Genomic DNA, 27,657 nt, shown 5'->3' with positions numbered 1-27,657 from the left:
CAGGGATAATAATATGGACTTGCCTTACTGGGTTGTTGCAATAACTACAGCTAGATAACAGAAGAAGCAAAGACTGTGGCCCCATCTGCACTATGCATGTAAAGCATTGTGATACCACTTTAAACAATCATGGCTGCCCCCACAGAATTCTGGGAAGTGTAGTTTGTTAAGGGTGCTGATAGTTGTTCGGATACCCCTGTTCCCTTCACAGTTCTCAAAGTCCCCTGGAAAGAGGAGCTGAACTGGGGCTCTGCGAGGACAAAGAGAGGGCATGGCTTGCTAAATGCAGTCATGACAAGGGTGAGATTCAAACTAGGGGTTCAGTCTCTATAGTCAATCCCAGATGAGCTGTTTCTTAAGCATTCGTCCTGATTAATTTGCAATGGATTCAAATGATAAGAAAGGAGTTTCTGACTAAACATTTGGAAGAACTTTCTGACAGTAAGAGTTGGTTGACGATGGGAAGGGCTGTCTTGGAAGGTGGTTGGCTCCCCTTCATGGAATATGTTTAAATAGAGGTTGGGTGCCCATCTGTCAGGAACTCCTAAGCTGTGATTTCTGCAGAGTAGATGACCCAGGGGATTCCTTCCAACTCTGCAATTCTATGATCCTATGAAATCTACTTTAACTGCACAACTTGAACTTGCCTTGTGTGGTTGAATCCCACCCACAAAACAGTGACAGCTTGGAAGCAGCTATAATGGAGGGTATGGATTAACAAGCACCTGTCAGTCACAATACTTGGCTTGTGGGTTGCATCTGGTCAAAGGGTATAAGCATGATAGGTCTTATTTGTTTTGCCTTCTCAGTTATGAAAATTGTATCTGAGAGAGGACCTCACAGAGAGGTTTTTATGCACACACAAAAGTGGATGGAAACTTAAAGAGATACATTAATTTTGGACCCAGCACGACCAATTATAGGCAGGCTACACCATAATAAGGGAACAATCAGTCTATTCTTTTATTGTGGAAATGTACACCTGAGCAAACATGAAAATCATCTGGATTCTTTCAAGAAGGGAACATTAAAATGGGTATGAAGTGAGAAATTCGCTTTGCATCATGGCAGATGAAGATAATGGACTTTATGAACTTGCCAAACTGACCGGGAGACTCCAAGACCAGAGAGAAGAGACAGTGGAAGAAGACTGGAAGAAGTTTAAGAAATATTTGAAAAAAATATGTTAATATTTAAACCTTAGAATAGCTTTGGCAGTGGATATAGGCTGTAGGGTTAGAAGTAGAAGATAGGGTATTTTAAAATAGTATTATTTGTATGTTATAAAATGTGAAGTTATTTTAAGTGTGATTAAAAAAAAGATGGTTAGAAATTATGATATATGTAAACTGCTAAAGATGAAGTAAAATGAAAATCAGATAGGTGGGACTTGGGGAAGCCCACTTAATGTTTAGATAAATAAGGATATGGCAAGAATTTGTTCGTATTGTTTGTCTTTTCTGTTTTTTTTTATTTGTGTTATAAAATGAATATTTTTTTTGGGGGGGGGGAGAGAAATTCACTTTACATCAAATGCAAACATCTTGTTGGAGGCAGTTTGCATCTGAATGCCAGTTGCTGGGCATCACAAGTGGAAAGAGTGCTGTTGCACTCAGGTGCTGCTTCCAGGCTTCTCATAGGAACCTGGTTGGCAACTATGAAAAGAGGATGCTGAACTAGAGTGACCTTTCACCTGATCCAGCAGGACTCTTCTTATGTTAATTAACATATCCCACAAATTCAAATTCAAAAGAAGAAGAAGAAAAGCGATAAAAACCATGAATTCTAGAAACATGCACTTCAAAACTATGCCTTAAAGCAAGTAAACATTTTAAGATTCTAGCAAGAATCACCTACGGGTGATTCCTGTTTTGACTGCATTTTCTTGCTCCACTGGAATTGCATCCAGGTATCTGGCATCGCAGTCTAGACTGTGCCCTTGCAAATCCTTCACAGAACAATTTCTGCAGCCAGGATGCAGAAAGGAAAGGGAAACCTTATTCCCTTCAAGTTCGTTTTGCAGCACTCTCCCCCCCCCCCCCCCGAAATAATGTACTGTATATCCTTCTGTAATGGACAGAGAAAAACAATATATAACAAAATGTTCCAGAAAGTAGCAAGGTGAACTATAATTTCCTCTTTAATAAAGGGCTGCCATTTAATCTAATATTATAGAAAATGATTAGATCTTAAAAGGCTATAAATTATATTTGACAACTCTCTGGTGTTCCTTATGGCAATTATAAATGGCGGTCCTGGGCATTGCCAGAGAAGCTGGTGTTTGTTTATTGGCTGCTAATGAAAAGAGATTAATCTAAATCACGAATGGGGTGGATCCTTTGCTGAAGACACATAATAAGAAGAGGTAGTTTTGCCCTTTGACAAATGTAAAGTGTTATTTTCCACATATATCTATTTTTTATTATGATGATTATTTTTGTTCACATATTATTATTTTGGAGGGGGTTGCTGTGGAAAGGGTTAAATGTTATTAAATAGGGAGATAGGCTCTCACTGCACAGTTTTTTTCTTTCCATGAGCTTTTCCATCTTTGCTTTACTGAAGCTGATACCGTTTTGATTTTCTTGTGTGAACCAAAGCTGGAAAGGCTCCCTGCTGATTTGTATAATCCAAGCCAAACTGATATCGGTTTCAGTAAACCAAAGATGTTGGGGATTTTGCTCATCATCTGTCATGTCTGGGATCAGATTACCAGAAAAAATGGATACAGCTACGCTTCATGCTCACTTTCCTAGTTGTGCTCAGATGCCTGGGACTCTTATACATATTCAGGCCAAGCTTAATAGATTAGATTTCTATTTTATAGCTCTTTCCTTGAATGAAACCACAAGCAGACCCCTGTTCCTCCTTCCAGGACCCCCCTTTCTCTGCTAGTCTGTTGTAGGTTCTGGAGTGAACTAGTCTGTGATGAACCCTGGGCATTCAGAAATCAAGGAATTGCTGTTCCACAAATCTTATAGGAAGGTTGTATTGGGATCAGTCTGAAGACATTGATCAGTTCAATCAGGAACTGAACCAGTGAGTGAAATGTAGTAGAGGTCACTTTTTTTGTTGTTTGTGTGTGTGTGTGTGTGTGTGTGTGTGTGTGTAGCAGCTAATTGGGAATAGCTCAGAAAGCAAACAATGCAGGTCAAACTGAAGTGTCCCATATTGTCTATTCCTCAATAGGGATGGGCAAATCTTTCAGTTTTGATTTCTCTCCATTGCTCATTTCCCCGATACAGTGGTACCTCAGGTTACAAACACCTTGGGTTACAAACACTTTGGGTTGCAGACTCCGCTAACCCAGAAGTAGTACCTCGGGCTAAGAACTTTACCTCAGGATGAGAACAGAAATCGCGCACCGGAGACATGGCCACAGCAGGAGGCCCCATTAGCTAAAGTGGTACCTCAGGTTAAGAACGGTTTCAGGTTAAGAATGGTGCGAGATTGGTTGCATTATGCACAAATTCAAGAGGTCTTCAAAGTAGATAAGAAGGTTGGATTCCAGGTGGAAAAATCGAAACTAGAGACAGAATTGTTAGAACCAAAAAGTAAACTACTTTCGAGAATGTATAACTTGCTGCTTAAATGGAATACTCAGGATGAGACAGTCAAATCTGCCATGATAAAGTGGGCGCAGGATTTGGGGCATAACATTATGTTTGAAGACTGGGAAAGGTTATGGAACACCGGAATGAAATTTACGGCATGTAGTGCCTTGAAGGAAAACATTATGAAAATGATATACCGGTGGTACATGACCCCAGTCAAGCTTGCTAAGATATATCACCTGTCTGATAATAAATGCTGGAAATGTAAAGAGGCGGAAGGGACATTCTTTCACCTCTGGTGGACCTGCCCGAAAGTGAAGGCCTTCTGGGAAATGATTCATAATGAACTAAAAAAGGTACTGAGATTTACCTTACCTAAGAAACCAGAGGCCTTCCTTCTGGGCATGGTGGACTGGAGAGTGTTTAAGAAGGACAGAACTTTTTTTATGTATGCTACTACAGCAGCAAGGATCCTGATTGCAAAATATTGGAAGACACAAGATTTACCCACACTGGAGGAATGGCACACGCAGTTGATGGACTATATGGAACTAGCCGAAATGACTGGCAGAATCCGAGACTTGGGAGAAGAAACATTCGAGGAGGATTGGAGAAAATTTAAAGACTATTTGGAAAAACATTATAAGTTGTATGAATGTTAAAAAACGCACCCTTTAGGAAATTCTAGCTTCAGTAAGGTTAAATTAAGGAAATGGAAATTAAGGTACAAGGAGTCAGAGATAGAATAATGAAACAACTTTATTGTGTTAAAATGAAAATGTACATGATTCGGGTTATAATACATTTGAAATTGGGTAACATGATAAAAAGGAAGATATAATAAGTATTGAAATAAGTTAACAAATTGCAGACGCTATGCATCACAGAGAATGCAGGGTTGGGAGGACGTGGGGAAGTCCAACAGATTTGGAAAAAGGAGTAAGAAAAATTTGTAACCTTTCTTTTTTACTTTTATAATACGTTCTTTATTCTTTTTTCTGTATTTCATAAAACTAATAAAAAATATTATATAAAAAAAAGAATGGACCTCTGGAATAAATTAAGTTTGTAACCAGAGGTACCACTGTATTAAGTTCACTTCTCCAGATATCTGCACCAGTTCACTTTTTGTTTTAGAAGTCCTTATGAAAATTCATCAGGTACTAGTTTCTTCTAATATGCACAAATCTGTATGCAACTGTGCCTAAATATAAAGTTTTATGAAGCAATTTTCTGGAATATAGTGCATTTTTGTACGTTATTTTCATGAATATATGCACACTTTACCTCAGTATATGCATTTTTGTACACATAACTCGGCTGCAGAACTGCCTTGCAAAATTCAGAGAAGTGCAAATTTTGATGGATGGCTGCATATCAGTTTGTTCATTATTCCTGAAAGTGTGAATTGGGGAGTTTTGCCTTTAAATCTGAACTGAACTAAATTCCTCCCCTTTTCTACTCCTATTTACTTGTTCTAGATTAGTGAAAGCTATGCAAGTGTGAATATGGGCTAGATCACACCCTTTTATTATGCAAATTCCTTGGTAATGCTTTTGAGGGTTACTGGTTGTTACAGGATGATGTGGAAGGTGAAGCTCAACAGAACCTGGGTGAGGCCTATTTCGCTTTTCAACTCAAGTAAGGGGAAAAGCTAGGTATTTATACATGAAGGATAATTAGTGGTATTTTTGAAATAGAGATAAGGAGCCAGTTTGGGGATGCGAGAATGGAACTACAGCTGAAGACAAAAATGCAGAAAGCTGGGCTGTGGTAGCCTAGAGGGTATCTCGGAGAATCTGATTTGTGGCAGCGGATTTATTGATTGTAGGAATGTTTAACTTCTGCAAACACTGTGAGCTATATTTGCCAATAAACCCATATATTAATGCCAAAAAAGAGGAAGAGAGATTGCAGTGATCTCTCCATGCAAAGGAAGCCAAACTCAGCTGTGCTGTATCTGGAAAGTCTGATCACTTGGGAAAGTGGAAATTGCACAAGGAATATGCTCACTTTGCAGAGCTACCAGAGAAAACTTTTTTCTTGGTTAGTCTTCAGACATGAGTCCTATGTGGTTGCTGCTAGTTGCAATTATTAAGGATATGGGGAGACAGAGCCCTTCTGTGCTCCCCATTCAGAGTTACAGCAAACAACTTGGTTGGCAGGAAACATCCAGGGAAAGCACATCTTCTCTCAGGATATTATGGAAAGATGAGAACTTCGTTCACATGTTTCCCACATCTTCACTGAATATGGAGGCTCAGGAAGATGATCATGTTTCTGGCCCTGCTCAAACCTCCACATGTGCAGTGGATTGTCTGTGCAGAGCCAGTGTCTGCAGAAGTTAAAGTACATAAGCTAGGCATATGTGATCTGGGACTTGGTCTTCTGAAAAGTCTTCAGCTGCATAGAGAGAGCCTAGCCCCATACAACTTGTTTGCCTAAAGTATTTTTGCAAGTCTTTGGCTGAATACACGGAGGTAGGGAGCAGAAACAGTGAGCGCCATCACATTCTCCCAGTCAACCTTTTAATCTGAATGTGTGGAGTCCCCTAGAGATACAGCTGGCACAAGTTCCTTTAAGCAGAGTTTCCTGACAAAGCAGCTGCAAAGGGAGATATGCCACACACATTTAAACTATAGGGACTGCAAGTCCCCAAATAGCACAACCAGTGCTGTAAGGCTGCAATCCTATTCCCACCTACCTGGGAAGAAAGCCTATTGAAGCAAAAAGTGAGTCAACAATGAATCATTGGGAAATTTGGATACCCATCTGCTGTACTCTATAATTAAGACCCTTAACCTCTTTATCCAAGCTTAGAACAAGAGGAAATCTTTAATCTATAACATTCTTCACTAGATAACCTTTAGTGAGTGGCAAATCTGTTTCCCCAGAGAATCTTTGTTTTAAAAGTAGCATCCTTCTGAAATGTTTTGCTTTGTGGCAATCTTCCATTCTCTTTCATCTAGTCTGCAGATGTAAGCAAATGTTAGTAATGTGAGCTACAGATATCTCTCTTATCCTCTGGATATGAATAAATAGATCAGGAAACAAAGTTAGTCCCAAACAGAAGCTTTCTTGAATCCTGAAAAGGTGATTTAGTCCCCCCCCCCCAAATAGGGATTAGAGGTGACAACCCTTTTCTCTTTTATTGTGCAATATGGAAGTCCTTTGGGAAGCAAAAAGAAATAAAGGCTTATTTCCATGGTATACTGAGCTTTTGTCACAGCGGCCCCAGAGATGATAGAGGTGATAATTCCTATTGAACTAAGTTTTTGCTGAAGTGAGGCTTTGAGATTCTCAAAGCTGATTTTTAGTGCCAAGCTGAAATGCTGCTAGCCTGATCTTACACTCTGAAGCAACAGCAGGTCTCCACAGACAAAACTGCTTGTGTGCTACGATTCCAGTTGAACACAAAAAGTATATAATCTGGCACTGGGAAATAAAATTCGGCTTCCTGCAAATTTCAGCTATAAAAAAAGGGGGGATATGTCTGAAAATATATGCGTGAAAGCTGATCATTCTAATTTAATGGATAGTTGTTCTTATCGCTTGAAAGACCGTGTGAGCAAGGAGTTGCTGAATAAGATAAGAGGTGGAGCTTAGTCACCTACATAGCTCCTTGCTCCTCGCCATGACTAGGAAAACTGGAATAAATTATGCAAAATAGGAAATATTGCAGAATAGATCATGCAAAATAAGGCATTATGTAAATTTTCCCTTTCTGTGAAATTTATACTAGCCGTAGAATAAAGCTTTCCTTGTTGCAGAATTTTGCCACATGTGATAAAAATCGGTGACTGTGGAGTATTGTACAGACCATTGCAACCATTTAGAGTGAGCTGAAGGGGTCACCTTGAACCTTGTCACTGTATCTGCCTAATGACAGTGGTGAATTCCTAGGTAGAATGCTTTCCCTTTTTTTGCTATCACCAGTATAAATAATTAGCTGATCTAAGAACAAGCTAGTTTGTTTAGTTTCTTAAAGTTATTACTTCCCAGAGCATAAACAGAGTAAAAGCATCCGATCATTGCAGCTGCCCAAATGCCCAGGAAAAGAAAAGTGTATTTGTCTGGCATCAAAATGATGACAGAGTTGGTGCTACATGGGCCTTTCAGGGAAGAGCAGTCCATGGATGGAAGCTACTACTCTATGGAGCTCCTTTGGAGCTGGTGCACAGAGTAGTTTGTTAGATGACAATCTCAGGGTCCATGCAGGTTTGCATGAGGAGAGGTGATGTCATGAAGAATATCCTTGTATGAGCCAAAAGATGTCAGTGTCAATTGTGCTACCACAAAAGGGCTTGCCAAAGGAACTAAGTTTGGAATAAAACATTTTAGTACACAGTGTACAGTATAAGGCCTTATATATAGTTGGTTGTCATATTTGATATTGACACTATTATCACTTCAGATGCAGAGTTCAACATTTGAGTGTGGAATATGAAAATCATTCACTGGGCAAAATGTTTAAACCAGGAGTGGGGTGCATCTTTCAGCCTGAGGGCCACATTACCTCACAGAGAACCTTCTGGTGGCCACATGCAGATGGTGGGCGGGGCCAGAGACAAAGGTGGACAGGGCAATGGATGTGACTCTTGCCTTTGTACAGTTCTAGCCACGCAAAAGCCATAGGGTCTATACATCCATCCACCCCTCTCCACCATTGATTCAGGCAAGAGTTCAATAGTGTATTCCAACTAGGCAATGTAACTGTATACAGTGGTAAAGGTAAAGGGACCCCTGACTATTAGGTCCAGTCATGGCCGACTCTGGGGTTGGGGCGCTCATCTTGCTTTATTGGCTGAGGAAGCCGGCGTACAGCTTCCGGGTCATGTGGCCAGCATGACTAAGCCACTTCTGGCAAACCAGAGCAGCGCACGGAAACACCGTTTACCTTCCTGCTGGAGCAGTACCTATTTATCTACTTGCACTTTGACGTGCTTTTGAACTGCTAGGTTGGCAGGAGCAGGGACTGAGCAACGGGAGCTCACCCCGTTGCGGTGATTTGAACCACTGATCTTCTGATTGGCGAGTCCTAGGCTCTGTGGTTTAACCCACAGCACCACCCGTGTCGCTTTTATATACAGTGGTACCTCAGTTTAAAAACAGTCCTGTTTACAAACCATTTGGTTTACGAACTCCGCAAAACTGGAAGTAGTATCCCTTTTTGAGAACTTTACCTCTGTCTAAGAAAAGAATCCGAACAGTGGAAGGGCATCAGTGGTGGGAGGCCTCATTAGGGAAAGTGCGCCTTGGTTTAAGAATGGTTTCGGTTTAAGAACGGACTTCTGGAATGGATTAAGTTCGTAAACCAAGGTACCACTGTAGGGACAATTATTACATGTAATGTAACTATATAGGGGCAATTCTTATCACATGATAATAATCTCAAGTTAGTATCAGATATGTAATTAAGCCTATTTCCACCTTGTCTTTCCTTTCTTTTTATATAGATAATGCTCTTGAGTGATCCTGAGATTGAAAGTAGCATACTGATCAGTAACGACGAAGGCGCCACCTATCAAAAATATCGGCTCAGCTTCTACATCCAGAGCCTGCTGTTCCATCCTAAGCAAGAGGACTGGATTCTAGCATACAGCCTTGACCAAAAGGTACATTGCTCATGATATATCTTTGCCTCGTTTCAGATGCAATGCTATACCAGTGTTTAGTTCTACATGCACTAGAAGCAGTAAGCCTTAGGCGCAAGTGCTCTCTCTTCTCTGGTATGATAGGAAGCATTTAAATTGTGAATTAGAGTCCAGCAACATCTCATCAGCCCCAGCTAGCATGACCAATGGCTAGCCATTGTAGTCCAGGAATAACTGGAGGGCCACAGGTTCCAACTACCCTTTAAAATACAAGCCAGTATCAAACCTAACCTATGGTTTGATCATGGCGATCAAATCATGGTTTAGAGTTTCTCCAGATCAAACCACAAACTCTGGTTAGTTTAAAACAGGGAGTGAAAGCTTCTGATCACTTCCTTTTGGCATACTGGAAGTTGAGAGGGAAGAAGGAAGCAGGGCCTGAATTTTAGGCTGCTGTTGCTTATTCCTTGTATACATACTATCTGGTGAATAAATGTCTGGAGAATCCATACTGTCTAGTGATGGCAATTCATCTACAGAAAGGTTTTTTTTTTTTTTTTTTTTTGGTGGATCATCTGTATCAGGTACTCAACAGGAGAAAGAAGATTGCATTCAGCAGTGGGGCAAAACCCGAAAAAATACTTGGTTAACACATTCACATCCAAATGCACCAGCTTATTCTGAGTGGATGAACATGCATTCACCAAACTTTATTTTTTTATAATAATTTTTATTAATTTTTCATTAATAATAATCCAATATAAGCCACATTGATACAATACCAGATCATAATACAATTTAAAAAGCCAATTATTCCATTCCAAATTAAACATTTTTGGGTGACTTCTCATGTTCTGGTCTTGGGGAGATGCTATTGTTGTTGCTTCTCCTGCTTCCATTCTTATTTAATCCAAATAATACCATCCCAATGTTATTCCTTTATGCATTCACTGAACTTTAAATAGTGCTCCCAGGTCCCTGCGCAGGGCATTCACCTGCAACCCTCATTTTTTTGCCTCACACTATTGGCTTCCCCATTTCCAAGCTTGCAAAATGATTTCTAAACATAAGAATTTAAACTACTCTTTGTGCCTGTGGTCAAGGCCACTCATGGAGTCATGGTATACTGAAAGCAAAATTGCAAAGGGGTCAGGTACATCTGTGCTATCTGTCTTATTTTGAGCTATGCAGAACTCTTCCGTGTTTTAATTCTCATTTAACACAGCTGCCATCCCTGTTTGTTGTAGCACTGTTAATCCTGTCGGGTGCAAATTGTAACAAAACTGCAGTCCTTTATTATGCCTCAATCTTTAGAGAAAACGTCAATAGGAGCCCAGAAACATAGAAGCCCTGTTTAAGCATTACTCACATTTAAGAAGAAAAAGAAGAAAGGATGGCACTGTAGTTTTAGTTCTGCCTTACTATCACATCTCTCCCCTGCTTCCAGTAGCCACATGTTGCACATGATTGGGTGAGTTGAAAGACAGATTATCGGCAGTGCCAATTGCTGTGGGAGAACTGGGGTGTGTGTGGAGGGGGCGGTTCCTTTCTGTGTGGTTGGCTGACTCTGACATTGGTTTCAGTTGGTTGATAGGATTTCCTGCTGAAATCCAAAAATTGAATTGGCCAATGACGGCCTTTCTGAGAGGCGGGGCTCTGGGGACAGGCTGGGTGAAGCTTGCCATAACAGGTCTTCCTTCACATCACTAATCTGGCACGACTCTTATGTGTGGCTTTCTGCTCACATGGCCATAGGCAACACATGGTTTCTGAGGGCTGAGGGCAATTCACCATTGGGGGAAGGTCTAAAAGCAGCCCCGTTCCTTGTTCTGCATGCCTATGATGAGCAATGCATGAATAGGGCTATACTGTCTGAAGAAAATAATGTTATCCCATAGACACTGTAATGTTGACGGCAGACATTTTTCATGAAAGATCATCTAAAAGGATCTCTGTTAGGAACAAACACATTAGTTGTCTTTTTGGTGATGGGGTTATGCATAACTGTTGCAGGATATGGATGAGAGGGTAACTGCAGAGCAATAGTCTTGAAATAACGATAGATTCAAAAGAAGTGCTCGCCATGTAACAGCCTGAAATTTTTCTCGATGGATGTTATTGATGGGATGGCAATTGTTGGCTGTTGCTTTTGCAGAAACCATGCTCCCTCTGTTTGTTGCCTTTTCTTCCACCTACAAGCTGGATTCTGATCTAACCCCTGCTGCAGTGTCTCTTCTCCCATTCAATTTAACGAAGGAGCACATACTGTGAAGTGCTTTCAAATGCAGCAGGAGCTGAGATATACCCTTTAGTACTCTGCAAAGCATCATGTATATGGATGATGGTGTTCAATGGATGGGTGAATAAAACAACATGGAGCACCAGTTTATAATTTTTCAAGATATAGTCACACCCATTTTCAATCTTTTTAGAACACAGAATTATTTGTAAACATCGAAATTAGCAAGTTCCCCAACCTTGTCAATGCATGCTTGAATTCAAAAGCCTTGATTTGTTCCTCAATTAGACCAGGCCAGATCTCTCAGGGAAAATTCAGTGTATCTTCTCTCTTCTGCAATGCCCTTGCTTTAAAAAGCACATGTATCCAACACATCCTAAGTTCTTCTAGCCAGAGCTGGACCATTGAGCTCAGAGAAGCAATGAATTGTGGTCACACTCTTTCCCAAAGCTGAGGGAGTATAAAAGTATATATGCCTCAGGTTTCCTACTTTTTCATGAGTACATGCATATCCCCAAGGAATATATAGACTGGGGGGAGAAGTGGGGCAGATGATAGGCACCAGCTATTATTATTTTTACCTTTCAAGTGCTACCTGTGGAACATTTACCTCAGGAGATGGTCTTGCAATCTAACAAAAATGATAGCAATGATCCCTAGGCTTCTGAGGGAACAAGTACAAAACTGCTTTCATATGGAGGTTTCTTTTGGGGTGTTGGATATGCTCATTACAAGTATCATGACTCAATGATGTCTTAGTATTGCCATGCAGCCTTTTTCTGATCTCCTGTTTGCCCATGCAACAGATGTTTGGAATTGTGAGCTTTGTGTGGAACACAGTGGGGTGAGTGCATTGTAACGTTTCCCACAGTGAGCTCCCACCTCAGATTTTGGAATGTCTGTTGGAGCATGCAAAAGAAGCAGGGGAAGTTCTTTGGCTCAGCAGTTATATTTGTGAAGCGTCCCGGCTTTCCCTTGGAGAGTAAATTCATTAGTGGCCCATTGAACAATGTCTCCTGTGCTGCAATATACCACAGTCCCCAGGTCTTTTACTGCCTGACCTAAGTAATTTAATTCACTTTAAAGTGTTCTATTATATACTGCACCAGTAACCACAGATAATAACTTGAATATAGCCTTTACCTTGTTAACAGAAGGCACCAGGTTCACATTGCTATTTCTTTGATGATGCCACAGTGACATTTGCAGATGCAAAGCCACTGTAAATGTAGAGTTCTTTACTGTGCCAGGCAGTCATTGTATGAAAGGACTTAGCCAAATGTCAGTCCTTTTGCAAGCTCAGATGTTCGGTGTATCCAGGAATTTCGCAGTATGAATTGAAAGACCCAATATATCTGTTTGATGTAGCTGAATGGTTTGATGTTACTTTTAAGCTAGAATATATATATATATATATATATGCATGCACCTGTGTTTGGACAAAGACCATGGTAATAAAGAAACAAATGATCAGCTGCTGGGTATATGATGTGTCTGTCAGGAAACTCAGTGGTAATCCAGGCTAGGGTTGGTTTGGGTTAGAATACCCAAATTCTATAACTCCCCACTACTAATTTGTGAGATTGAATGTTCCAAATTCTGCACTGATTTTTGCATGTGAAAGGAGAAAAGTTATGTACGTTCATTTTCTTTAAGAACATAAGACAAGCCTGCTGAACCAAGCCAATGGGCCATGTCATCCAAGATCCTGTCTCACTGTGGCCAGCTACATGCCTTTGGGAAGACTGCAAGCTGGACATGAGCAAAGCAGCTTTCTGCAAGTCTGAGCGACTGGTATTCAAAGGCATAATGTTAAAGTTGGGGGGGGGGGATTTTTTGGTGACTGGATGCTGGCGTAAAGACCTCAAGACCTTCCCCTTTTGGTCTCTTCTCCCCATTCCACGGGTCTTGAGCCACTACTCCACCCCTCTATACTGCTGAGTATGTGCTCAATCACATGGTCTGCTTTTTAAGTTCAAAGGGTTATCTGGTAGGGGAGATAAAGGATGCTGGCATGTGGGGCAGCTGTGTTCACATTCTCAGTGGAACTCATTACCTTGGGACATGCCATGGTTTTAGTGAGGAGGCTGTTTCAGAGGTTTGATGGTGGCAATGGAATTCAGCTTTGGTTCAGAAATTCATAGAACTGATAAAATTGTAGAGTTGGGAGGAACCATGAGGGTCATCTAGTCCAGGCCCCTGCAATGCAATACTCTTTTGCCCAACATGGGATTAAGAGTCTCATGCTCTACCGACTAGCTATCACTTTTCTAATAAATGGCTTATTACTAAAAACACCTGCCACAATGTTGCTAATCAAACAAGTTGTAAAATGCAAGAGTTTGGCAATCAAAGGCCTCATCTTCCACTAAGTATATTCATCATCAAGATTCTTCATTAATCTATATATCCCCACCTATGAGTTGCTGAATTAGATGTTTGAGGTAGTATGGCAGTGTGCCATCTCAGCACACCTGGTAGTCAATCTCCATCCCAGCAAGGTCTTCCCAGTAATCACAGTGCTGTAATTTGAAAGTCTAATTCCACGTATGGAGTCATCATGACTTCCGAGACTGTATAATGTCTGCATGTGTTTAAAAGAATGACAAGAAAATGGGTTGTATGGTGGGGAGCGGAGAGAGGGAGGGCAAGGCAAGTTACATAGACATGAAAGTTAGAAGCAGGACTCCCATAATTACCAAATCTTTTCACAAATCTTTTCAAAGTGAGATTTAAACCCCGTCTTAACATTATATGCACTACTACTTAACTCTAGATCATTGACAGTAGCAAATCCAGCCCCTGATAGAATCCAACAAACTAATAGCTACCTTAACAGCTTACATAATTTCCATCTACTTCTTTTCAATAAATATTTTATATCTATAAATATGGAGCTCTCCTTAGATGGGCTCAGAATAAGCTGAGCAATTTCTCACAATGTTTGGGTGAATGCTCATCTCATTCCACAGCAATGCAACTTAAATCAGATCTTGTCATATCACCACTGATGAGGCGTGGACAGATCCAGTAACTGCCCCAACCTTCCCACTCTCCCGTGAGCCTACCACTGGATTGCAGTGCCAGGCAGAAAAAAAGATTCTTCCCTCCCAAAGCTAGGGTCAAAGTTGGAGCCACAGTGTCAGGACTGTACTGTGACCAGCAGTCTCTGAGATGAGCCAAGACAGTGGTGAGGGCCAAAGAGCAAACCAAGAGGCAGGACTGAGGAGTAACTAAGGATACTGGCCAGTCCTCATGAGGAATCATAGAATCATAGAGTTGGAAGAGACCACAAGGGCCATCGAGTCCAACCCCCTGCCAAGCAGGAAACACCATCAGAGCACTCCTGACATATGGTTGTCAAGCCTCTGCTTAAAGACCTCCAAAGAAGGAGACTCCACCACACTCCTTGGCAGCAAATTCCACTGTCGAACAGCTCTTACTGTCAGGAAGTTCTTCCGAATGTTTAGGTGGAATCTTCTTTCTTGTAGTTTGGATCCATTGCTTCTCAAATTCTGGATTGAATTTGTGTTCAATCCAGACTGGGCCGGAAGAGGAAGCACTTTATATCGCTTCCTGCCCAGAAGGTTCCAATTGCCAGCCTGGGTGGGCAGAGTCAGTTCAGAGAAGCTGCCACCTGCGGTTCAATGGGGCAGCTATACCCAGATTCAGCATTTCCTGACACATAGCTAGATGATGATGATGATGATTCTGTGAACCTCCTTGAGATCTTATGATGAAGGGTTGTATATAAATCTAATAAATAAAATAAAATAAATGAGAGGGCTGGTGTGGGGGCAGAATTGTTGGGAGACAGAAGGTTGAGATGCCACAGACAGTGGATAGGAGTTGAACTGTCAGACTCGAATTAAAATAGCAGCATGAGTTTCGTATTCCAAGCCAAAGGATTATGAAACTCGACAACAGCTTTGCATTTCTTAGCCTCTGCTGAAGGTTAAGGACCTGATGAAGAATCTATCCACTGCAAATTCCATTATAGAATGTGCATTATGCGGCATAGATAGTTAGATAAGGCATTTTTATGCACTTTATGCCTGTGTGACAACCGGCAATTATGTAAACCTTTGTTACATTTAAATGCAGTCTAGCACTTGGAAAGTGCTTCCTGTTTTCAAAACAGTAATAGTCTGCGGAAACTTCAGCAGTGCCGCGTCTCACTTCTTTTCTGTACACATCACTAGATTGTTCGGGTTGAAACTACAGGTATTTTACCTTGTCATGTGCTGAAATAAAGTGCAGCGGCTATCTTTTATTCGCTTGCACTGAGCAAGTATGAAAGCAGGAGTCTGGGGGATTAAAAAAAGATGTTGATCCACATATGTTGATTATAATAAGCCAAAGTACAAGCTGTCTGGAATATGGCTTGTAGGAAAATTGTGGTAATAGCAGGCAAAACCTTATTACTTGGTCTTCTGTCCTTCTCGATGTGAATAGCACCCAGAATCAAATACAGGAATGAAGTCAGTGAGCTCACAGTTCATGGCAGCAAAAATCATAACGGTGCAACACAGGAAGCGGACAAAGCCAGCTCCATATATTTTTCTGCCTGAGTTGAAGAGCAGGATGGTTTGCACCTCATCACACTCCCTCCCTAATTTCATCATATAAAAGCCAAACATACTGGCATTTGAATCTTAGACTATACATGCACCTTACATTTAAAGTAGTATCACACTGTTTTAACAGACATGCCTCTGCCAAATAATCCTGGGAATTGTAGTTTATTGTGGGTTCATAGAGTTATGCAGGCTAACTCAGGCTGCATGGCTTACCTGCAAGTGTCCGCTCTCCACCATTCAGCATCTGTAACCTGAGGCAACCACCTCACTCTACCTAATGGTACGGCTGGCCCTGGAAGCTGAGTGATAGTCCATGAAACCATTGGTCCATTTAGTTCAGTATTGTCTAAGCTGATTGACTAGCCACAACTTTTCATGGTTTTAGACAGGATTCTTTTCCCGCTCTTCCTGGATATGTCAGAGATTGCATACAAAACATGTGCTCTACAGCCCTTCCCTCAAATGTACACCCATCAGGATTGAACCCAGGACCTTTCAGAATCTAAGTAAAAGAATCACACCCATAGAGAGGCAAAACACAATGAAAAAAACACCTCAAACTCCCATTGAAATTCAGTGCTTTTGAAAATATTGAATATTGCTATCATGGGCAAAAGAGAACCAATCAGCTTTAAGTGTCATATGGCCTTGCAAATGTCTCACACTTTTGGGGGGTACTTGAGCCTCGTTTGTATGCTGCTCAGAGCCCACAGAAGAAACAATAGATAAAACTCTCAAATGTAGATCAATGTGCATTGATTGATTTAAGCAAATGGAGGTGATATGAGGGAGAATGAATTTCAGCATGAGAGTAATATGAACAGCAAAAAAGATGAGTTTTTGTGAGATGTTTTAAAATGATTTCATCTTGTAAATGTAATATATTTAATATAATATAGTTCAGTTGGCTTATTGTATTTATTTACTGACCTGGATTGTAATGTAAATGTTTAAAAAGTAGAGTGAAAAAAGAAAGAAAGTGGCCCTCTATATTCCTCCTCCTCCTCCTCCTCCAGTATTCTTATATCTCCAACATTTCCCCAATCTGCTGCTCATGGAAGCTGACAATCAATAGAGAAACAGTTATAGAAAATAATAATGGAAAATAATGTATCATTTAGACCACGAAGTCATCACACACAAACACACACACACACACACACACACACACACACACACACACACAAATACACACTCTGCAGGCTCCTTGTATAAACAGAATCCCTCACCTCCTCACCTATATCTCCCACTGCTCAGACACATGTTGTCTCCAGTGAACAGCTAAGACTTCAAAGCGTAGTACTTAATAAATCCCACAGCAATTTAAGTAATCAGAAATGGTAGAGGAAATACAGCAGAATAATCAGTTAATAGTACAGCAGTAAAAAAAAAATGCAACACAATAATCAACTAACAACAGCAAACAAAATTACACAGTATTGTACCGTACCATTCTCTTTCCCCTTCTGCAGTAGCAGCAGCAATATTGGGGGGTGGGGGTTTGATGGTTTATGTTATTATTTATTGCCATTCTTTGAGAGGAAGGGTAGGATATAAGTGGAATTACACACACACACACACACACACACACACACACACACGTGTTGGTGTCTGGGCTGCTGTGTCCTTCTTGTGTGCCCTTCAGCTGTAGGGCAGCTGAGAAGGACATGATAGCTCACGATGGCTTTCACCTCCCAAATCTGTGCCCGGGGCAATGCCCCCCCCCCCAGCTCGCCATGCTACACCACTGCATTATTATACATAATTCTATCTTATGTAGCACTACCTAGGGATCCTATGGGATGGTGGGCAGTATAGAAATTGAAGTAACAATTGAATATATAACCGGCCTGTAAAATGCAGTTCTGTGAATCATTATGGAGAGTGTAAGTATAGCCAATGGTTATACATCAAAGATCGAATGTACCATTGCAACAAAGATGATAATAAAATAAATTGTAAAGACAGTGAAATGTTAAATGGCCTGTCAACATTAGGTGATGTCTGTGGCAGAACAAAAAAAAAAAAAATACAAATATGGCAGTCAGCCTCTAAGGATCGCTAGCTGCTTGATCTTACCTATAAATGGTTTTGTGACTACGTTACTGGATACCATATCTTTCAAGCTGGCAGGGTTTACCACAGCATGTTTAATAGGGCAGATATGCAAAAATATTTGCTGTTGAAAAAGAAAATCCCAAGTTCAAGAGTATTTAACAGCAACTTGGGGAAGCAATTTCTTGAATATGGTAATCATGCAAGGAATCGGAATCACTTAGCTTCATTTACAAATCATGAATATGTAACAGTGCCTTTAAATGAAAGGATGGCTAAAACAGAAATAGTGTTTGCTCAATTCATTAAAGAGAAGACAATTTATCAGTGCCGTTTCCCCCACCCTTCCTTAAAGAGCAGCCGTATGCAAATACTAGAAAATCAAGACCCAGTGTTAATTCTTCAGCATGATGAATATTTTTATAATCCTAATTAGCTCTAGTCATTTAGTCTCGCAATTTCCCCCAATCTAGCCAATTTGAAATGAAAATAGATGCCTTGATTACCAAACTCATTAGCAAAGGAGCACCCTTTCCCCCCACTGGTTCTCTTTTAGTGCAGATACTGTCTGAATCAAGTGTGGGACACTTGTGTTGTCAACTGCTGCAAGTGGAATAAAGCCTTAATTGTTAGGACTGTAAAATATTTGTATCACTGCACATTCCATTGCAGTGCAATGCATCACTCATTGCATGTAAGAAAAACAACTTCTTAAATGTTTTAATTAAGTGGAGTTGCTACGCCAGGTCATTTTTATAAAGTCAAATGTCGCAATGGTTTCCATCTGAAACATAGAAAGTGTGAATGTTGACAAGGAGAAGTATGACTCTGCATTTATCATCCCGATTATGTTAATACTGGTAGTTTTAAAGGAAGATGAGGAATTTAATTATGCAGCAGCAACCCGCTTATTTTGAGAAGCGCCACGATGCATTCTGCCCTAGCAAAACACTGAACTCTGAATACATGATTTGCCTTTGCAAACAAACGAAACTGACTGTGAAACTAGAATAAGACTAATGAATTCTTTTTCCTGGAAAATATTTCAATATGTTTTCCCCAACCCCTTGAAATGGACAAGTCTACCTAGAATCAAATCATTCTAGGTATATATAGTATCTCCACTTCCATCTATGCAAGCAGCACTTCTGTTTATTTTAGTTTCTGGTTATTTTGGTCATTTCGGCAAATATGGTTGCACTATTATTATAGGTTTGATGTCGACTTCCTTTCACCAGGGGGGGAAAGGGAACAAGCCAATCACCAGTCTACGCTACTTTTCTTTCCTTTGTCTGCAAAGCATGCAATGTTGGTGGACAGGGTGGTTGGAAGAGGCAAGGCAATAGGTAGGAGGATGTTTCAGGTTATAGCACAATCTCTTCCAAACTGTACGTTTGGTATTTATTAGTCTCAAAAGAGAAACAGCTGGAAGTCCAATAAAAAAATATTCAGGAAGGCTGTGATAATCTTCACATTTATCTGTAATTTTGAGTGTCTAAATAATTTGATTCTGCTTGAAGAGCAGCACTCATTTGCCATTCTTCCCTTCTTGACTTCAAACGTGCAGTTTGGTGCTGTTTTAAGTTTCTACCTTCTATTTCCCTGATAAGTGACTGAAGTGACTGCCTCAGGTGGTGGGATCGCATTGAGACGAGAGGTGGTGGGATCCCATTCACACAAGACATATGCCACGTGTTCACTTGCTGCTGAAGATGTCGCCTGGGTTAATGCCACATTTTGTGTGAATTAGGCTGCTGACATTCTCCAGCTTCCATGGTGCCCACAAGGATTCACAGTGACACAGCTGAAGTAGCTTTGCTGAATCCATTCCTGACCTGCATCCAAAGTGCTTCCATTTTGGAGCAGGAAGGCTCCTTGAAGAATAGCAGTGAGTGTCAGAAGCTGAGTGCAGTGGCATCCCATGAACTTTTCACTTAATACATTACTGGCTATTGTTCTTTTCGATTTTACCAAATGATTTAATGCATTCCAATCATTTTAACTCCAGTTATATCTTTATATCTTTCTGTTCTATACAACACCATTATCTTTTTGAATGATGTTGCAAATTATTTGAGTGACTAAATACATTTGCTCCCATTGGGCAACCGGGCTGAATTTCAGGTTAAACAGTTAGAACAGAGCAGAAAGGAAGAGTCCCCTGCAACTTCACTGTTTTGTCTATCTCCTGCTTGGGATCCCACATTTCTTGACTTGACAACAGTACAGAATCCAAATTTTTTCTTGTGACACTCTGACTTCTGTCACCTTCAGCATCTGCTCAGCTCAGCTGCTGACTCTGCTGGGCTTTGTCTTTCCTGCTGACTGTGGGCAGTTTGGGTAGCTTTTGCCCTTGCTCCAGGCACCAACTTGACTAGGTGCTAGGATTTTGAAATCTGCTGATCAATTCCCTTTGGGGACTTGTAATCAAGAAGGGCAAGATTAATCATTGAATGTAACAGTCCCCCAGGGGAGTCATGTTGTGGGGAAAGCAAGGTTGCTTAATAAACAATTAGGTTCAAATTGAAACTGCCTTCAGCATCATTGGACAATGAAATGCATTTACGTTGGTTGGCATCCGTCTGTCTTGGGAGACAATGGAAGATGAGGATAACACAAATGTACTGGACAGATATCTTACTACTTTGTTCTAGTAGAGAAGAGGTACATGCATATTTGAAAATGACAACCAATTCATGCTTAAGGAAAGACAAGGAGCGGTAATATTTTAAATTAGATCATAACAATCAAATAAACACTGAAGAGGGGAAAAGAAAATCTAAAAGAACATGGTAAAACAATTAAAAGTATGTACTAAGATGGGCTTATAGCAGAGCCTGTTAACACAGTGCAAGGTGTGATCCAGTACTGAGCAATGAAAAGAATAGCATCACAGGTTTACAGTATACATGCAGAATCAATTAACTCTGTCTCCTTTAGTTGTCTTTTGATCATGTCATTCCGATGCTCCACCTACATCACTGCCGCATTGTCACTTTAAATTGGTTGCAGCTTGCTAGTGCTCACCTGTCTAAAGTTCTACTCCTTCATCTCTTCCATTAGTTTATGTTGCAAGTGTTCAGGAGAGTAGTGGTGTCAGTTATGTACTCTTTTCTCCTAGCTCTCAAAACAGTAAGGCATTTCTATATACAGTGTCCCCTTTTCTGAGTGTCCACATTGAAGACAAACTCCCATGTGATGAAAATACCTAGCATTTGATGGACTGTCTTCTGTGGTAAGATTTATCTTCTGAATCCATAAGGTGACATCTCCATCTGTGGCAAGCTTTGGTCGTCAGGAAGCAGAAGCAAATGGGTGTGCATGACTTGTACACCTGCAGTTTGCACCCCCCACAGTAATGTCCAAAGAAGAAATGTCTACATCACCACAGTGAAATATGAGAAGCAGTACGCGTATCTGGAGCTTGCACATTTCTTTTCAGGAAACATGTGAACTCTCCTCTTTAGGCATTATGCCAGAAGCATCAAAACCCAATATGTTGGTGCTGATATGCTTTTGCATCTTCTGGGTAATGCAAGAAGCCACCTGATTGTGAATCCATACAGTTAATCTCTTGCAGGATGAGGAACAGGGCATGGGTTTGCACAGAAAGCTAGGACCTCTGTAGTTTACCAGCTTCATGGAAGATACTTGAAACCTTTTTCTTTTTACCAACCATTCTACGTCATGTGTGTGACACGGAAAGTCACGTCCCCGGCGTGCTGATTTCCTACACCACCTGGGAGGCCTCCAAACCTCTGGAGGAAGCAGCTGCCCAGGCTCACGCCCATTGAAAACAGAGGTTTTTCTGTAGTAAAACGTGGTTTTGTCGCTTTCCAGTGGTTGGTTGCCAAGGGACCAGACATCAGGCCTGACTGGATTTATTTGAAATGTCCAGAAGATGGCGATATTTGTCTTCAAAAGACATTCTACCTGTCATTACTATGTGCTACCTTACTAGCCTCACCACAGGGACTCTTTTCCTCCAACCCCATGATTTCAACAGTGCCTATATTTTGCAAAGCCTTGAAGATAGATGTACTTCAGAAACAATTTTAGAAATCTTATTCGCTGTATATAGTTGAAATTCTAATTCTGGCTGCAATCCTATGCCTATTTATGCACTCTTAAGCCTATAGAGTTCCATTGCATTCAGTATGTAGGGACATGTTGATGCTGCCATTTCTTTTTCTCTTCTCCCCCTCGTATTTAATTGAGCATCATGCTTAATATTGGAACTTGCTTTAATATAATACCTACTGTTAAGCAGTTTTGACGGCAGAAGTGAAGGATGTTGTTGTCACCTTAGCTGTGATATTGCTATTTAAGACAAAAAATTAGTCTAAGGTAAGCAGCTATTCAGTGGAGCAGATGTGGTTTGGATAAACCAAAAAATCAAGAAAACCAATGAGGTATGCAGGAAACTTCACTGTGAACCAGTTTGGTCATTAGGCCATATCCACAGCTATCATAAATCAAGGCATTGTTAGGAAAGGACCTAGAGAAGATGTAGTATCATCCCGCAAAACAAAACAAATGGCATGTTCTGATTGTAGCATCAAGTCTTCTGTTATACAGCCAGCTTGCTAGGGGATATGTCGAGGCCCCGTTAAGCTAATCTGACTCGGCACACATCACTTATGCAGAGCTAACAATCCCTCAAAATCTATGAAGCTAGCAACAGCAAAGGTCACATTTGCAGAAGCATCTCTCTCTTTTCTTCTTGTTCAAATTGTTAGGTATGGTCGCAGCTCGACCTTTGGAGGCTGCCAGATTCATAAAGGTGAAAGGAACCTCATGGGCCATGTAGTCTAGTCTTGTGCCCAGCAAGAATGCCGGCACCAAAATCATCGCCAAGAAAGTGACCATGCAGTTTCACAGAGCGTAAAGCCATGCTGCTCTTTATAGCAGTGAATTAGCATTGGAAATAGATGCCATGTCTCGCAATTCAGCCTCAGTGCTGAGGCTGGTGTTTTTTTGTCTCTTTTTCTTTTAACCTTTTCTCATGCATATGGATAGGAAGAATATGACCAAATTGGGATAATTATCAGAGGCATAGTGGAAAAAAGATCAGGGTTAAGAAGGTAGAAAGGGGGGCAGGTTCTGGACTCTTGTGAGATCTTCATTGTCCAAAGGCCTTTAAACACAAATTTGCACTGACACATCAGGCAACATGTCTGTGGAGGCACTTGAAGAATGAGGGAATGGGGAGTATTGGGTAGATATGTTGCAGGCTAACACTATTAGACATGGCCAATCTCTGCTGTATTTCCCCCCCTGGTAGTCCTTGATGTTGGAGGTGTACTTTCTTTTGAAGACGTAATAGTCTTCATAATGTAGATCTAAATGTAGATCTAAAGTAAAGATGGATTGAATGAATGGATAAAATAAACAAGGATAAACTTGCACCTCAAACTTATGCCATGTGATAGGGAAAAGCAAGCCCACCCCTTGCTATCAACGTGCAGGGAGGTGTTTTTGTTCAGGTGTTTTTAAAGTTAGGGCAATATTCAGAAATTAGGTCCTTCACCTGAAATCTGAAGTGATAGTGGATAGTATTGAACTTAGAGTAAGCTTCTTACTATTAAAATTATTGGCCATGACACACTTATGCCTATTAATTTCCATGGTGTGCTTTGAGTAAAAGTTAATTGAATGCAACCCAATGTCTGCTCTGCTACCTCTGAGTCCTTCTTCTCAGCCTGACATCATTTGGCTGCATGTGTAGACCAGGTCAAGTTGTGCATGAAACTGCTGCCTTAGAATAAAGGCATAGAGGGAAAGGCATGGTGGGAAATAAGGGCAGGCTGGAAGTGCTTCCAATGGCTCCCAACATCCTCTTTGTATTTTTGCAGATGTTATTTGTGGAGAAATCCAAGTTTTATTTATTGTGTGGGCCACAATCAGGGTTCTCTGGGTGAAAAAGCCACTAAAAACAATTTTAAAACCCTATCCCGACATATAGAATAGATGTTGCTTTGGGTACCTAGGTCGGAAGCTGTGAAGAACTTGATAGGTAAAAACCAACATTCCAAATTAAGGCCAGAAGTGGACTGGGAGCCAATGAAGGCAATAAAGTACTGGTGTCTTCTGCTCATAAAAGGAGAATATAAAAAGGATTCCTGAGGGAATCCCTGCAAACATGCTAGCCTTGCAATTGGTGATTTTTTTTCCCTTCCTGGCAATCATTTTCCAGCACTGCAATAGTTACTGTTACAGCTGTCAAGCCAAATTGTTCTGACTGACTCTGGCATTTGCGGAGTTACATTTCTCATTTTGTTCATTTGCAAAGTCTCTGTTTATTTGATTTTTGGCAAAGCTTGCGGGGGGACAGTGATGGAAAGGAGACACCTGCTTCATACATATACTGATGAGTCCTAATCTGCTGTATTAATCCTTTCCCTGGTCACAGAGAAATTCCTCACTGTGGTGCTCTGTAAAGAATCCCAAGATTTCCATATGCTGCAGTAATTAAGGTGTTTCCTGTACGAATACATTGTGACTCGATTGCTGTATTTTAGTGAGTTGGTATTTTATTTCTCCCTTGTTGCAAAATAAAAATAACTGTCACACATGCAGTGCTGTTACATGATAAATTATTATGATTTCCCCAGCTGATAACTTTCAACAAAATAAATATACCAAATTTGTACACTTATAGCAGTATTCAGTGGTGCCTAGTGCCCATCAGGACTGGTAGGGCAGAAGGCAGGAAGACCAACAGCAGGGGGAGCCAGAGCCAGCTAATTATAGTTTTGTCTGCCTCCTCCTTCCTGAGTTCTACATGCGCAACACTGAGGAGGAAGCTGACAGACAGTGTTACCCTCTGGACTGCTGGGGGCAGACTGAATGTGGGTCAGTGCCTCATTTGTCCTAATGCACCAGCCTCCCTGGGGGCACCAGCCTCCAAAACTGGAAAGATGGCAGTGTATATGTGTGTCCCCATGAAATACACTCCTCCACTTTACCATTTTTTGCCCTTGGAAGAGTGTTCACAAGAGAGTGGTGAGATGGTGGGGAAGAGGAAACACATATCTGCTGCCAAGACAACTGGACTAATGCTCTCTTGCTCCAAATCAGTAATGCAGAGTGGACTAGTTGAGGGAGAATATGGAGGGCCATGTATAGCAACATGTGCATTTATTGTAAGTAATACAGTGTGGGCCAAAAGCATCCAAATGAACATAAAAAAGAATCCTGCTGGATCTTTTCAAAGGCCTATCTAGCTATTTCCACAATGCCCAACCAGATCCCATCGCGGAAGTCCCAAAACAGGACATATTAGCCTTTCTTATTTGTGCTCCCCAGTAACTGGTACTCAGAAGCATGCCCACCTCTATGGTTTTATAAATTGCTGGAAGCCATCTATAGTGGGCAGCATATAAATAATGTTGTTGTTGTTCTTGTTGTTGTTGTTGCCCACATGGCTTGAAGTTAAACTGTGCAGACAAATGCATAGCCTCCAAAACATCCTTCCAAAAGCTCCACAAAAATTGACAACCAGCTGATAGATGAATCTAGCAGAATGCTTTGCAAGGCACTTTTCTGGACCCTACAATCAGCTAGTTGCCAGGTCTTGCAAAGCCCCTTACACACAGCTTTGCAGGTGCCATCAATCAGCTGACTGGTGGCATTTGTAAGCCCCTTTCAGTTGAACCAGATCTTGTCCTGCCCTTAATTGCAGAGTAGGTGGGTATGGCTTGGTAAAAATGGTCTTGCGGGCTGAATGGCGAGACCTGGTGGGTCTTATGAAGCCCACAGAGCAGAGGCTTCCCACCCCAGTTTGGGAAGAAGCAAGGTGTTTAGGCTTCCTATCTCTGGGTAATAGGTGAGCTTCGAAATTTTGCACTTAGGCAAAACAGAAGAAGACTTACCATCCTCTGCAATGGCTAGCGAATGCACCTCAGAACTGGTCAGGCTTGAATGAAAAGAATGCATCATACAACAGGGCATTTGAAGGAAAACAAAATTATCTTTGCTTTAGAAGTATGGCTTCTGTTTCCTTTTCTGTTGATGCTAAAGAGATTTTATGATGTTTAAACACTTTATGAGCAATTGGAGCAAGGCAAATGAAGGACAGTGTTTGAGTGCCCCAAGGGGAATATTGGTCTTTCCTGTATTAGATGGAAGGAATGTATTTTTTTGGCATGCTGGTTCACAACAGCTTTGCCCCATCAAACCTGCTCGGAGAGTTGATGGAACTGATTAAAATCACCGGTGCCCCCTGTGGCAGACATGGCCATATGGTGTTTTTAACTGGGAAGGAGATAGTTGGGGAAGAGACAGAGTCATGTGGAGAGGAAGATCAAATGCTTAGTTACTTTGCTTAGCTATTTCACTCCCTTCCCATGTGCTGATTAGACTGAAAGGAAAAATGAATTAAACATGCATTGACAGGGGATCTAAAAATCTTCATGTTGCTGATAATTATTGCTTTATACATCACAGAATCCACCTTTCAACTATAGAATCTAGGCAATAAAATTAGGAAATGCTTGCATGTTAGTGGATAAAGGTTTTAAAATATGCAGATAGATTCCAATTGTGGCAAATCAGATGCCTATGGGAAAGTTATGGGCAGGGAATGAAAGCAACACTGTATGTGCCCAGCTAATGTGCTTGTATATAATGATGTAGCAAACGTGAAACCATCACTGTACCCAGAAAATTAAGTTGTATTGTAGATGAGACTAAGAGGTTTTATAAGAGTGAGTGGAAATAATCCCCTAACTCCACAGTCTTGTTTGCAGATCATGAAACTCTGCCCTTGCTTTAGCTGATATTTCAGGAGTGTCATAGGAAAACGGACAAAATTCACCTGTTGGCAAAAAGAAGGGGAAATGAACTTTTCTGTATTTCTAAGCCTAGAAAACCAGCTCTCTAACTAGCGCAGCCAATAATCAGGGATGATGGAAGTTGCAGTCCATTTCTGAAGGGCCACAAGTTCTCTACCTCAGGGACTTTGGGGACACAGCCCCATCTTCCAGCACATCCCTGTCTTCCAGCCCTCTGCTGAGGCTTTTCTTCACAGGTTCAGAGGAAAGCAAGGAAACACCTAGGCGGCATTGCAGGGAAATACCTAGGTGACATTGCCTAGGTAACCAAGAAACCCTAACCATCTTTCCAAATGACACAGAAGAGGCAAATACAGAAGTCACCTGGTTGCCTAGGCAACATGGGGGCACTCCCTGTCTTCTGGTGCTGTAAGGATGCCAGAAGGCCTTCTTGCAGCACGGTGGAGTTTCCCCACACTGCCTAAGCAAATGGGTAATGCAATGCACTTGGACTTCTTCCCACACAACATAACTGTATTGTATTGTTGTGTATGTGAAGGGGAGGGCAACATTTTTCAGGGGAGTGGGGGCACCTGCATAGGGAAGGAAGAAGCTAAAGCAGCCAGTACAATATTGTGAGCTGCCCCTCAGCCCACCGAGAAAGGTCAGTGCAATGATGGACAGGAGGCATGGCTTCCAAGTATGTTTGTGAGCACAGTTCAAAATGTTGGGGCAGACCTTTAATGCCTTAAAAGGCTTTGGTCCTGCACACCTGAAGGAGCGTCTCTACCCGCATCATTCAGTCCAGACACTGAGATCTAGCTCTGAGGGCCTTCTGGAGGTTCCCTCATTGAGGGGTTA

The 27,657-nt window shown here is 41.2% G+C and overlaps 1 protein-coding gene across 1 annotated transcript in view; it reads left to right on the top strand.

Annotated features, from left to right (window-relative positions):
• The window catches only part of SORCS3 (sortilin related VPS10 domain containing receptor 3), a 422,195-nt gene that overhangs the window by 231,597 nt on the left and 162,941 nt on the right, over window positions 1-27,657 (top strand). The window contains exon 4 of the mRNA XM_083741537.1: window positions 9,011-9,169. Coding sequence (XP_083597663.1) covers window positions 9,011-9,169 — 159 coding nt within the window. The remainder of the gene's footprint in view (window positions 1-9,010; window positions 9,170-27,657) is intronic.

The sequence above is a fragment of the Podarcis gaigeae genome (assembly GCF_964106915.1).
Source record: "Podarcis gaigeae genome assembly, chromosome: 5".
NCBI lineage: Eukaryota > Metazoa > Chordata > Lepidosauria > Squamata > Lacertidae > Podarcis > Podarcis gaigeae.
Note: the sequence above shows the minus strand (reverse complement) of the source record. Positions and strands in the feature narration are given on the sequence as shown.